The following is a 13,616-nucleotide window of genomic DNA, read 5'->3' on the forward strand; positions in this document are numbered from 1 at the left end:
CCTAGCTTCTAAATAAACTGTACAGTATATATCAGAATACAAAACTTTTGTTAAATATTTACCACAAAAATTTTCCATTCTCAATAAATCATTCCTTTAAGTATTTGCAATTGGCTGTTACAGAAATGAGACTGGGCCGTCCTGTTGATTTTGCATGTTTCCACTGGTTGGTTTAGAAGGCTTAATTTGGGGCGAACTGACTGAGCATTGGCAGTAATTCCACTTAACCAGTTCCTCTAACTTTCTTACTAAGATTGCTTTCCCAGAAAGAACTAACCTACCAAGAGCTGGGCCCATGGTGAACCATTCAACCTGTAGTTAGATTCTCTCTCTATAAATTACATTAAAGGAAGAATAAATGCCTTTTCACCCACAAAAAGGAGGCCGAGATGGTGGTGAGTCCTCCGGTGTCTCGTGTCCTATGTTTTCTTGAGAAGCTATGGACTGGTTTCACAACTAGGGAGTAATTCTCCAACCTTGGGACACTCCTCCTCCTATTGCTCAGCTGGTCCTTTTTCTTCAAAACTCCTGACCTCAAGGTTTTTTAAGAGGTTAAGCCTTTCTCACAGGGACCAACTGATGTCACACAATTTCTGTCTGAATATTTATAGATTTTACTAAACTTGACTGCTGCCGTGGGAAGTGTGCTGAGCTCCAAGCAGGAAATGCTGTGAGTCTGAGGACACTTTGAACCACATAGCACTGTATTTGATCCATTCAACCTATTCAAATTTTCACTGCTAATCTTATTTCAAAGGAAGCCTGCCTCTGCTCTCCAGGGCCATTCTGTTTCTGCAGCACCTGGAATTTACATGGCAATCTGAGTAGGAGAACTGAGTATAGGAACTGCATGTAAACTTACATTCTTATTGCATCAAGACACCTGAAGAGTTAGAAAAAGATAAGCTAAAAGGAGGAACATGTACAATAAAGCTCTGAGAGGTAAAGTGGAAGTGTAAGCAGATAGGGTAGGGGGTCCTCAGAGAAAGAGAACCAGCCATGGCTTTCTTGACATAAGGGAAGCCATTTTTGGCCCAAGTCATTTTGTGATCCAAGCTTGGCCACAGTGGTTGTCCTTGAACAGGTCTCAATAATTAATGATCTTAAGGGAACAAAATAATTCCAGAACAAACTGACTTATCATGCAAGAGAAGTAACAATAGCAAAGGTAATGAATCAGTTGTTAAGACTCCCAGTTCCATTTCAACTGTGAAGATAAGCCAGAAGCATGTTCTCGAGCTGTTTTGCAGAATTCAAACCCCACTTGACCACTGAACCAGCAGAACAAATGGAACATAAGGAATGATGATGTTGACCTTTCCTGACCCTTGTGAATTCAATCGACTAGAGCTGGACTCTGGCAACCCTTGCCTTAATTCAGTGCTGAATTCTCCTCTGCTCAAGCCCCTTGATGAATAGGCATGCACTGCCCAAACCCTTTCATGAATATGCATGTATCCTGAACTTAATTTTGCCGTGCAAGGAAGACACTGCTTTGGGAAAGATGCCCCGTGTTCTCGTTACTTGCTGCAAGTAATGTTCTTCCTTCCCCTAATCTTTGGTTTGGTTGTGTCCTTTGGCTCAACACCCGCCAAGAAGCAAACCCAGTTTTCGGGTCACAGAAGTCCTTGGGTTAGTAAAAATTATTCAAAGACTAGAGAAGATGTTAAATCGATGATTAAGGAACAATCTATAATCTCAAATGCATTCATGTGTATTCTGTGGAGGATAAAACCACAAAGGCAAAAAGGCAAGGATCACTTCTCTAAATTTGGTAAAAGGCAGGGGCTAATGAACATGTTGGCCAGCTGGTGCCCATCGTGACACTTGCAGAAAGCAGCAGTTTCATCTCACATCTCCTCCCCAAACTCAGAATGCTGTTCAAAGCATTTTAGGAGCCTATAAAACACCTGAGACCAAATTTGGGTCATTGTGCAGGTGATACCGGGAACACAGTGAGCAGGGAGAAGATGACATGAGGCTGGAAATACCGCACTTAGTCACCTACAGGTGGCCCCAGGGATCCCCACCTTCCTCCTGCAGCCACAGGGGGCAAACGGTTTCTATTTTTCACTCCTAGTCCTTGATGGAATCTAGTCTGGCAAAACCGCCGGCAGAGGTCAGCAGTCTGATTCCTTGTTTGTTAGTTTCCTTCCTTGCCAACCTCTTCTCCCTCCTTTCCAGCCATCTAAACTTTTACCGAATATGCCAAAGACCATCTGGGGACCATGAGAATATGGGTAAGAGTAAGACACAGCACCTTCCTCTTAACCTGCTTATAACTGAAAAGGGAAGACAGGACACCCACAAACAAGTGTGACACCCAGCAGTGGGTGGTGATTGCTGTACAGGACAGAGGGTGCTGTGTGACCTCAGAGGAGGGAGCTGCCGCAGCTGACCGATCATTGACTGGGACTCTTGCTGCAGGAGTCCTGCGTGAACTCGCTCTGGGAAGGTGGCAGGCGTGGAGGAAGGAGGGCTTCCTAGACACAGGCCCAGAGGAAGAGAGGTGGCGGTGACTGACACATTTCACAGTGTTAAGAGGAACTAGAGGGCTACCTACAGGAGAGCAGCAGGAATGGATGGCGAGTAACTGTTCCCTGAAAGGCTCAGTTCCAGCCCTGTCACCTGGGTGCTGGCTCTCTCCAGTGGTTCCTCAACGTCAGCTTGCAACACCTGGAGGGCTCCACCCCCAGAGTCCCCGGTTGGGGGAGGGTGTGGCCTGCACATTGACATGTCTAGCCTGTTTCCAGGCGACGCTGATGCTCCTGGTCTGAGAAGCACTGCCTCTGTCCAGGGACAAAGCCAAAAGCCTCCCACCCCACGTTGCTGTCTCCCACTGGGAAATTTCCATCCTCAGATAGTCCCTTGGCTCCTGGTCTCACTTTCTTCTTCTCTTAACACTCCTTGTTCCCTTTCTGTGTCATCTCTGTACACTTTTCAGGACTTAACACCATGGGATCCGAATGTCATCCCACTAGGATGTAAATCCCATGAGAGACTGTTTCATTCACAAGCTCCTAAAGCAGTGCTGTATTCTGAGCACCCACACTCCTGTCCTCATAGGACCTAAAATAGTGTCAGGCATACAGTAGACACTCAATAGTACTGACTGGACGAATGAGATGCTGTCTTAGGAGGACGAGAGTCAGGGTAAGGGGCCTGGTGTAATCTGAGGGAGCGGCAATGGAGGCCAGGATAACTCGGATGCCACATCGCCTTCATCTTGGGAGTAAAGGAAAAGGTCCATTTCTTTGCTCTTATTAGAAAAGGTCTGGGGTTGGGGGTGGGAAGAAGGGAGGGTTACGTAGCCTGGGGCTTGAAGTAACTGGAGAGTTTCTAGAGCAGCGGTTGTGAAGAGTGGACCAGCTCAGCAAACTAGGCTCCTCGGGGAAGAAGAGAAAGAAGAAATCCTCATGTGAGACAGAGGAAGCAGGCTGGCTGCATCTCTCTCTGCAACACCGTGTGGTGTTTCCTATCGGATATTGTATTAAGGTGATTTTCTACTCAAGACTTGCAGCCTGTTCCGTTGCTTCCACACCGAGGTCTGAGAGCTCAGGGAGAATTAGCCTCTCCCATGTGTCTTCCTCTTAGGCCCTATAAGTCAAGGGCTTAGAATATTTTTTTTCAGCAGCAAATTTCTAACTAGTCTAAACATTTTGCTACATAGGCTCATCTCAGATGTTTCTAACCTTCCATATGTTCAATAATTTTGATACCAAATATATGGCTATCATATCATTGCATATCATACACACATTACATACATTCCCCGGAAATGTGATTGACAGGCTATAAATAGGACCCCAACCATTTTATTACAAGTCTTGGGTCCTCATTACATTCACCAAAAAAAAAAAAAAAAAAAAAAAGAATCACAAAAAGGAACTTTGTAAACATTGAAGTGGCTCACAACTTAGTTTGGTAAGAGGACAGTCTGAAAGGTGGATGGGGAGACAGAGGTATGGCAGGTGAGGTCACTTGTGCAATGGCTACAGATGCTGTAAGTGCAACTGACCAAGATTCTCATCTGCTGGTAAAATGTGTGCTCCTGTAGAAGTTTCACCCGTCAGCAGCTGGTAATCTCAGACGGAGATGCTATAAAAATACATGATGTGTGTGTGTGTTGAGAAAACAGAGGTCGAGAAAGAGCAGGAAGAGGGTGTGTTGACATGATATATTTGCATTTTCATTTGTTTTTTCCAATTTAGGTCATTGGATAAGCCTTTAGGATGCAGAGATGTGACTGCTCTCTCCTCTGAAGATTCCTAACCTTACTTGGGCACAAGGGAGGGGGGTCAGTGAGTCATCATTTGTACTCTAGGTATTTGATCAGTAAGTGTTGTGAAGTGAAGGGGGATGGGAGGACTGGAAAGACAGAAGAGGAGACAGTACCTCCAGTTCTAGGTAACTGACAGGAGGAGGCAGAGGAAGGCCCCTTTATTTGCCTGAGAGGATCCATTTTCATGGATCTTTTACTTAATTCCCCAGAAGGATAGAAGGTAATGGAAAAGTAGTCAATTTTGTAACAGGATGTGTTTGCACAAGAGCCTTTCCAACTAATATTAGACATGATCATTACCTAATACAGTACTTTATAATACATTCCGATTTACAAAGCACTTAATCATTTCATTCAATGCTAGAGAAACACAACTTAATGGCTGCCTTTCCTTACCCCCTCTTCCATTGCTGTATCCTTTCTGCCCTCTTTTCGTTTTGTTTTGAGCTCCACAAGTTGCTCTAACACAAATCTTCAGAGTTAAAGGTGTATTCTCTCTGCTTTGAATTCCAGCTTGGTGTCTCTTTCAGTCAGGGTCCCAGAAGAAACAGAATTCTGCTTAATTAACTGAAGAGACATTCATAAAGGACCTATAAAGGCACCTCGAGTCATACATATCCAAAAACGTACTGACTTGTTCTGCAAGGAGCTCAGTCCTGTTACCCAGTCCTGAGAATCACTTTACACTATTTGCTCTCTCCTCTCCCCTTTAGTTTCGCGCACGTGAAAATTCTACCTCCTCAATATTTCTTTAACTGGTTCCCTCCTTTCCCTTCAGCTGTCACTACCATAAGCCAGGCTGCACTGTGTATTACTGTGGTCACCACGATATTCCAGTCTTCTTGCCTCCAAATCTTCAGCCAAAGTCTCCCCTTCTCAATGATGGCAGAGGGAACTTAAAGAAAGCTTATCATCTAAATTCCCCGCTGAAAATTCCTCATCAGCACCCAGTCACCTTTGGGCATAAGGTGATTCATAACCTTGAAGCCTTCCCTCATCTCTCCTTACTGCCACCAAGAGAATGCCCTTTATTGTAGCCATAATTAATTGCTCTGATTTTTCAGACTTGACAAGCTCTCTTACCTGTAGTTCTTTGCACAGGCAGCATATTGCCTGTGTCTGGAAAACTTTAACGTGATTTCTACTTGTTCTTTATGACTGATGTCAGGGTCACGTCCTTTGAGTACCAAACTTTAAAAAGAAAAATGTAAAATATCTTGCATATTTAATAATCCACTCAACTTCCTGTTTGTCTTCTAAGCTTCATTTCACAACCAAGAAGCCTTCTTCGACCTCTTTGCACCCTTCAGTCTGGGTTAAGTGATCCTCTCCTGCACTCACCCAGCTTCAAGAGTTTTCTCTGAGGGCACAGTGATCCCAGAGTTGGAACTGTTTGTTTACTTGCCCAAATACTCATTGCGCTGTTCACATGTCCTGTCCTTTTATCTCTGAGTCCCAGACTAGCAGAGGGCCAGATACCTTACAAATATTTATAGAAATGAAATGAAATCCTCCCTCATTAAACACTTCCCAGCTTTGCCAGCTCACTTTGCTTCATCCCCAACGACTCTAGGGAATAGGAGAGGGTAGGAAGTTTTCTGGATTCACTAAAGACAGTGCTGTCAACTGTGAAAAATGCTGCGAACTTGGATGACCTGGCTTTTAGTCCCAACTCCACCACCAGCTCTGCAAATCCCTTTACCTTTTTGGAGTTCTGCTTCCTTGTGTATTAAATGAAAAGGATTGGGCTCGCTCTGATTTTTTTTTCCCTCCTTCAGTTCTGACACTCTGCCTTTAGAGAGACCATATACAGAATAAAAATGCATGCTCTCAAATCAGCCTGAAGTACAAAAGTCTGAAAGCCCATTTGGACAAATATTTTTCTTCAGGAGAACCAAGAGAGAATGGGCTGGTATTCATTAAATATTGGAGTGACCACCGAGAGAGAGACTGCTAGTTACTTCACAGTATGTTCTCCTGGATCTGGCCATTATTTCATAGCCTCCCTTGCAGCTAAGGCCATCTAACTGATTGTGGCCCCTAGGAAGTGATGTTTGAACTTCTGGACTGTGCTTTTAAAGGAAAAGAGAGTGACAATCCCTTTGCGCTTTCCTGCCAGCCTGGTTCTCTGGCACTGTCAACTATACAGGCTCCAGAGTTTTACATGAGAGAAAATAAATTTCTCATTTAAGCATTGAATTTTGAGGTCTTTGTTCTGGGGAAAAAGAATAACAAAACAACAGCATCCTTAATAACACAGATTCTAAAGAAAATATTTTTACTATGTTCAAAGTACGCTGAGAAAAAGAACAAGGATGACAGTTTTGTTGACGAAAACCACTTAGAGAAGTTTGCTTCAACCTTTAATAAGATAATTAATTGTTTAGGAACTTTACTATACTATCCAGAACAAGGTCCTAAAGCTTCATATTCTGCATTCTGCTTTGTCGTAAAGAAGCTAATGCCCAGAGGCGGACTGAGAAGGCATTTATTTGGCAAAGCAAATTCTAATCCTATTGACCAGTTATCTTCCAATTGATCATAATGAAGACTCAAAAATAAGTCATCGAAAGAGTTTTTATTTTCTGTTCAGTAACTCCAAAAGACAGAAAAGCTTTTGTAGCTTGCACAACCTAGGCTGTGAAGTTACGAGGCATTAACATCCTTCACTGCTTTTCTTGGGGTGGAAGTGATTACGCTTAACGGTATTTCCCAGAAAGTATCCTGGCGCCATAAAATAAAGGCTCCATTCTCAGGCTGGGCTCCACGGAGAAGGTGGCCCAAAGCACATGAAACACTCCTCCTTCCACTCGCTTAGTGGCAGAAGGAATGCTGACACCACGGAGTACCATCTGCTGGTGAGTTCAGGTCAGGAGCAGGGAGCTGCAGCATTGCACGTCTTTAACAAGCAAAGCCGGAGGCCCCAACACACAGAGCACATTGCAGGGAAGAAAGACTTTGGTCTAGTCAGTGACAAACAATCAGCACTGAGGGGTTGCACTTTTTGAGCTAGTGCATAAGGAAAACCAAAAATAGTCCCCCATTAATAAGAGCCACATTCTAAAAGGATCCTGCAGAAACACTGGAGGACTATTCCATTAACTGCAAACCAACTCGTGGGGGCAAAGGTTCAAAAGCAACCTTAGAGCCCACCATACACCCTTCACAACTCCTCACACCCTAAATCTGTATCTATCTCACACATTTTAATCCATCATTCATGATCTGAGATTGTTCCTTCTCGCTTTTGGCTCTTGTTATGAGAGGGGCTGCCTGTTTGGCTTGTTAAAGGTAAATGATGCTGAAGTTCTCTGTTTCTCTGCCCTGACTAGAGGAGGCTGAAATAGAGGCAGGAGAACCAGAGTCTGATTACAGAGGCCTTGAGAGCCAGGCAGAGGATTATGGATTTGATGGCAATAGGGAGCCAAAGTGGCTCTTTGAGCAAGAGAGAATACAACAGAGTCCTATTTTAGTAAGATCATCAGTTTGAGAAAGGTAGACCAGTTAGGAGAAAATTACCTTAATGGAAGCCGAGATGAGAAGTCCTGCCCCTGGCTGGTGGCTATTACAAGAGAGAGGAGAGGACCAGTAGGACACTTTTTGTAGGAATGGAAGGACCTGGAGATAACACGACTCTCAGATTTCATGTGACCACAGGATCTCTTGCACTCCAGCCTTAGGTTTCCAAAAGATCAGAGCATTACAAGGAAGCCACCATCAGAGGGTAAAAGAATTAAAAGCTGCTGTTGGGAGACAGAGGGGACCAGCCAGAGAGGTAGGAGGGAAACAAGTACGACGTCCCTGAAGTCAAGTCTGTTCCCCGAGTCTCCGTTTCTCAGTCATCTTCTCTCCAATATGACCCATTCCAACCTGGGGCCTCTTTGCTTACAGGATTTTGAGGACTAAACTGCCCTGAAATATTTTAATTTCCTTAAAGTCTAAATTCTTGAATCTCCATATCCGGCTCCCATGGATGACTAGTGACCTTGACGAATAACCGTGGGGGTGTCGGGGTGGAAGCGCAGGGTTGGGGGTGGCATGAGGGTGGGGGTGGGTACCGCACCAACACTGACTAATCAGAACGCACCAGCCGGCTGGCGGGCTGTGGCCAGCCCTGCACACACCTATGGTCGTGGGGAAAGGCTGAGTCCCTGAGCTTCTCCCCTGGGAAAGAGAAGAGGAGGAGGAGGAGGAGGAGGAACTGCGCTGAGACATGAAAGGGTTCTTCAGTAAATGCGGGGCTGGTGAGGAGGGAGGGGTCCGGGAGGCCCCACACCAGGCGGCTCAGGCGCACGGAGCAGCTCTGGTGGCGGCAAGTCCGTTCTCTTTCCTCGCCCCACCGAGGTACCGGAGGGCTGGGTGAGCAGAGTCGGGGAGGCCCGGCAAGGGGTCCTCGGGGAGGCCCGGCAAGGGGTCCGCGCACAGAGCCCCCATCCAGCACTCGGACGCTGTACGGACTCAGGTTAACGTGTGGGGCTGCTTTTTGTACTAAACTGTAAGCTGCCAGAGGGCATCGCTGTGGGGATCAGCGCTCTCGGCACAAGCAGGCATTGGAATAACACTCGTTGCGCAACGAGGCGCACACCCACGGCCACCTTCTCTGCTGCTTTACTTCAGTGACAATCTGAAGTTCCTTCATCTTCCGTTTTTCTATGCCGTACAGCCCGCTTGCTTTTCTAATAACTATTTGCCATCAATGACTTATCGGTACCCTAGAGAAGGCGACCGGGGTTAAATCTCCAATTTTACCCAGTTACCTACTTTCCTTTCTCATCCTGAAACTATCAGTTCCCCAAATAAGGTTAAATCTTCAGTTTTTCTGAAAACCCATTCTCTTCCATGCCTAAACAGGTGGCAGAGGGAGAGGAGCTGGTGGAGGTGGAGTCAGGTGGAGCTGGGGGGGGGGGGGATATTCCAGCTGTGCCCGCCCAGCTACCCTGGGTTAGTGAGCTGTGAACCTGCGTTACCCTGTCTGTCCCTCATTTAGCTTCTTTGTAAAATGAGGGTACCAAAAACTGCATAATGCTATTAAGAAATTAATATTTTTTAATAAACGTTTGTATTAAGTATTGGTAAGTATTAGTAAGTACTTGACATGATGGTAAAAAGCTAAGTTGCTAAGAACCTTGCAATATCCATGCTATTGCATTTAACCCTCATGACAATTCGGTGGGGAAGGCTCTAATATTGTTTCTAGGTCCCAGATAAAGAAACTGAGGCTCAGAGAGGTTAAGGAACGTATCCAAGGTAACAGAGCTACCAGGTGTAGGAAAGCAGAAACTGAAGCCCAGGCAGCTGAACTTCAGGACTTACTTACAAACATTATGCTCCATTGACTGGCATGAGTAAGGTATTGAGTAAGTAGTTCTTGAAGAATCATAGCCACTTTGGTTTTCCAGCATTGCCAGAATTTATTGCTTTACGCTCTCAGGTCTCTCTTTTACTATCACTAAAAAAACACTACCCTAATTTCATGTGGTGGAGAAGATCCTTATTTTTTGCCCTCAAGATCACAGTAAAATAACTAACTAGGTCTGCTTCCAGGAATATGAGGAAATGAGGGAAAAGGAGAGAGAACACAGAGCGATGTCTGCCCAGGTCGGAGGCTCATTAACTGACTGATATTTATCACCGAAATGGTTGACTTGTGTTTAGCCCTTGAAGGCTGCTAACAGTTGAGTATCAATAAATGTTATTTGATGTGAAGTTATTTTCCACACTTGGCTTCCTTCCTTTTCTACGTATTTTTAACATTCCTTGTAAACGTGTAATTTGATAGTTATCCGAAAAGGTCTTTGTTGTTGTCATCAGATTTTCCTGTTGGTTTTTTTTTTTTCTGAAACACTCAAATTTTCTATTTCCCAAGCCCCTATTATATACCTGGCACCATACAATTGTTATTAGTTTATATATAAGAAAGACCATTAGCTGCTCTCAGAAAGTATGCCAGTTCTATTTTTTGTTCATGCTCAGAGTCCTGCAAAAGATAATCACATATTATTAGATTCAACCAAGACCTACAAAAAATATATATATATTTTACAAAAATGTAAGAAATAGGGCTGCTTCATTAATCACTGCCAACAACACCAAGACAAATTACTTAAGGGACAAAAAAATGAGGTGGTTTAGAATCACTTTGGATGCGCAACAAAAATAATGCTTAATACTATTCTACCCTATCATTCTGCCAAGTTCTTGTTCCCTGAAGAGCTAGACTCGTAGGAAGTAGTTCCTGGGGAAGTAAAGCAAAATAACCCCAAATCTAAGCTGCATCTCTGTCTTTGGTGATGAGAATGACCTGCAGCTAGTAAAGGGGAGGTAAAACCCCCATTTTCAATGGTGAGTGTGCTCAGAGACGTTTCTGGTTTTGAAGACGCTCTGCTGGGATGGGCCGGGAGGGCTCCCTGCAGTTTCTCATTGTTTCATCTTTTCCTTCCGACTTCCAGACACCTGTAATTTGTACGTTTGGGACTCAATTATGTAGCAGCCAAAGAGAAAATGGCAACTATTACTTTCTTTGCAAAACAACAGAAAAGGTAGTGCAACATCCTCCAGAAAGTTTCCAGATTCTGTAGGAAAAGGACACTGTCTTTTGCCTCATTTCGTTTGCAAGTGGTGCTTAGGAAAGTGTGCACACCGGCTCAGCTGAAGCAGGCCTGGTACCTTCCCTGTTGACAAGCGCCACACACCGAAACAATATGGACAGGACCATGGCTGAGTGGGGGAGGGAGGTCCTATGTCACATGGACATGTCAAAATCTGTGAAATATGTTTATCACATGGCCTGGCATCTGTTAGGAGAGTCAGAGTAAACTCCTCCACACCCTTAGTCCGCACTGCCAGAGACTAAGCTTGGCTTCCTTACCCAGATCTCCAAGGGCCGTGACAAACAACAGGATGTCACGCCGGGACCATGTGTGTCCAGGAGACAGAAAAGCAGCTCTCACAGGTTAACTCCTTCTCTGTTTCTCCCAGGAACACTTGGGTCGAAAACTTGGGGATTGAATTACCATCTATAGCCCTTACCTCCACCAACACCTCCACCCCCACCCTGTGTCCCCTTAAACTGAGGGCACATTTTAAACATTTCCTCTGTAAGCACTGTATTCAGGGGAACCCTAAAGCAATGCCCAGTTCTTAGGAGAGGAAGGGAAACAATTCTCTTTCCAGGGTCACACTTATAAATTCTTCTTTATGCTGCTGCTAGAAGAAACAGCTATGCTTTAAGACCTGGCCATAATCCAGTTCTATGTGAAGGTTTTCCTCAACTGGTCATTACTGAGCAATAGTAGACTGTTTAAAAAGATTTAAGACACTACTTTTCCTCCTCTGCAGAAAGAGGCACTAATTAGGGTTCTTCCAGCCCTAAAATGCAGGAATGCCATCATTTCCAGATTCAAAGAACGACCCCCTGCAAATTCAAGCAAAGCACATGCTGTATGTTACACAGCCAGCCTTCAGGATAATCAGATGCATGCAGTCCCACACCGCTTTATACGCAGCCCTGTGTCTCCTCATGGAGGGAAAACACAAAGCATGCTAACCCACAGAAGGGGCAAAAACAAACTGTTTTGCCCTTCACTGTTTCTCCTTTTAGAAAAACACCCATCATTGTACAGTTTGCTACGTTTGTTCTGCTTATTTTGAGTTGACTCATTTGCATGGCTCAGATTTGAAAATCTTTCTAATAACCACACTGTAGGCTAACAAGCACTAGAAAGAAAAAAAAAATCACACTCAATTCTTAAATTAATCACTGGTGAATTTCTACCCACTGCCCCTGCGTGCTGTTCTAAAGGGGAAGCCTTAGTTTTCAGGTCACAATTCACGTGGCGCAACAGCATCCTTCCTGCCAAGCATCAACCAAGGCAAATACTGCACATACTGGCCACGGCTACTCCAAAAACAGAATCCCAACCAACACTGGTCCACAGCTGAGGTCGGCACATCATAAAAAGTAGGGGAAACATGACTTGCGCCTGCCGCCTTCTCTCCAAAGAGCCGGGAACTGCACGTACATTTAATTTTAGGAAAGTGGACAGAGTCACGCAGAGACCACAGACCAGAAAAAGCGAAGCGTGCTCAGGAGCAAACCAGCCCCCTCATCCGACTAAAAGTCACGCAGGGCATGAAAGTTGTTCCACTTACCCGGCATAGCGGTTGCTGTAAAGGTGGCCGTGCCCTGGTTGCAGAATCTTCAAAAAGAGCAAGCAAAGAGGCAGAAGAGCTGCTGTCCGGCTCCTGGGCTTCCCGAGGAGCTTCATAGTGGGACAATGAGAGGAGCTGAAAGTTTCTCACTGCAGTCACCCAAGGCTGGAGGTGGCTCCCAGCACCCCCTCCACATGCACACGCTGCCTCTGGGAGAGGGTGGGGGAGCGGGGTTGTGAGTGAGCAAAATGTGACACTTCTTTCCAGTCACAGGGGGGAAAAAAAAAGCTTAAGCAGCCGAGGGAGGGAAGTTGCTATTAAGACTTGGTCCTGGGACGAGCAAGCAGCAGCAAACAGCGCCCTGCCCAGCTCAGCAGCTGAGCCTGGTCCTCAGTCAGACTCCCCGAGGAGGGGCTGGGCCTGGCCTGCGCTGACTCACCGCATGGCTGTGCGGGTGCTGCTTCCTTGGGTAACTCCTCTTTTTGTTTTTTCGTTTTGTGTTTTTGTTTTTGTTTGCTGTCCCACTTCAAGCCCCTAAATTTCTTTGGACAAACTTTCTCCTTCCGTTACCCTCTAGAGCAGAGGACCCTATCCTAATTGCAAAAGATTTGTTTGAGGATGAGCTAAACACAGGCATAGAGCATTCCAGGCTTAATGTTTTGATCAACCATGGCAAATTTCTTCGTGGATTCCACATCCTGAAATGCACAGTAAATAGTCTCGAGGAGTGTGTCCACAGGGGTGAGTTGGGGCCCCTGGGTGTGGGTGGATGGCCAGCCCAGGTCCCTGCTCCTGCCTGCACCAGGAAGGGGCAGCGCTGCCCGGGGCTTCGGGGACATCTTGTGCTCGCTCCACGTTGTCAGCAGTGCTCAGACCTGGGGCCATTGCAAAGGTTCTCGTAGGGAACAGGAGACCTCTGGGTGCTCAACCTCCTTCGCCGCACTTTCGGAATCACTTAGGGAGCCAGGCCATTTAAATCAGAACTCCCGGGGGTGGGGTCAGTTGTTTAAAAAGCTCCTCAGGTGATTCCAGGTTCAGCCACCACCACCGTGCTGGTCTAGCGCAAGGCTTCTCAAACCCCATCATGCATGCGGATCACCTGCGGAGCTTGTTAAGTGCGCAGCTTCTGATGCAGTGGGCTGGGGCTGGGGCCGCAGGTCCCGCAGGTCTGACGAGCTGCCAG

At 45.7% G+C, this 13,616-nt stretch overlaps 1 protein-coding gene across 1 annotated transcript in view; it reads right to left on the reverse strand.

Annotated features, from left to right (window-relative positions):
* Positions 1 to 12,806, reverse strand: part of CPA6 (carboxypeptidase A6) — a 181,278-nt gene extending 168,472 nt beyond the window's left edge. Inside the window, exon 1 of the mRNA XM_010989413.3 lies at positions 12,434 to 12,806. Coding sequence (XP_010987715.1) covers positions 12,434 to 12,549 — 116 coding nt within the window. The 5' untranslated portion in view covers positions 12,550 to 12,806. The remainder of the gene's footprint in view (positions 1 to 12,433) is intronic.
* Between the last annotated feature and the right edge of the window lie 810 nt (positions 12,807 to 13,616).

The sequence above is a fragment of the Camelus dromedarius genome, chromosome 30 (genome assembly GCF_036321535.1).
Source record: "Camelus dromedarius isolate mCamDro1 chromosome 30, mCamDro1.pat, whole genome shotgun sequence".
Taxonomy (NCBI): domain Eukaryota; kingdom Metazoa; phylum Chordata; class Mammalia; order Artiodactyla; family Camelidae; genus Camelus; species Camelus dromedarius.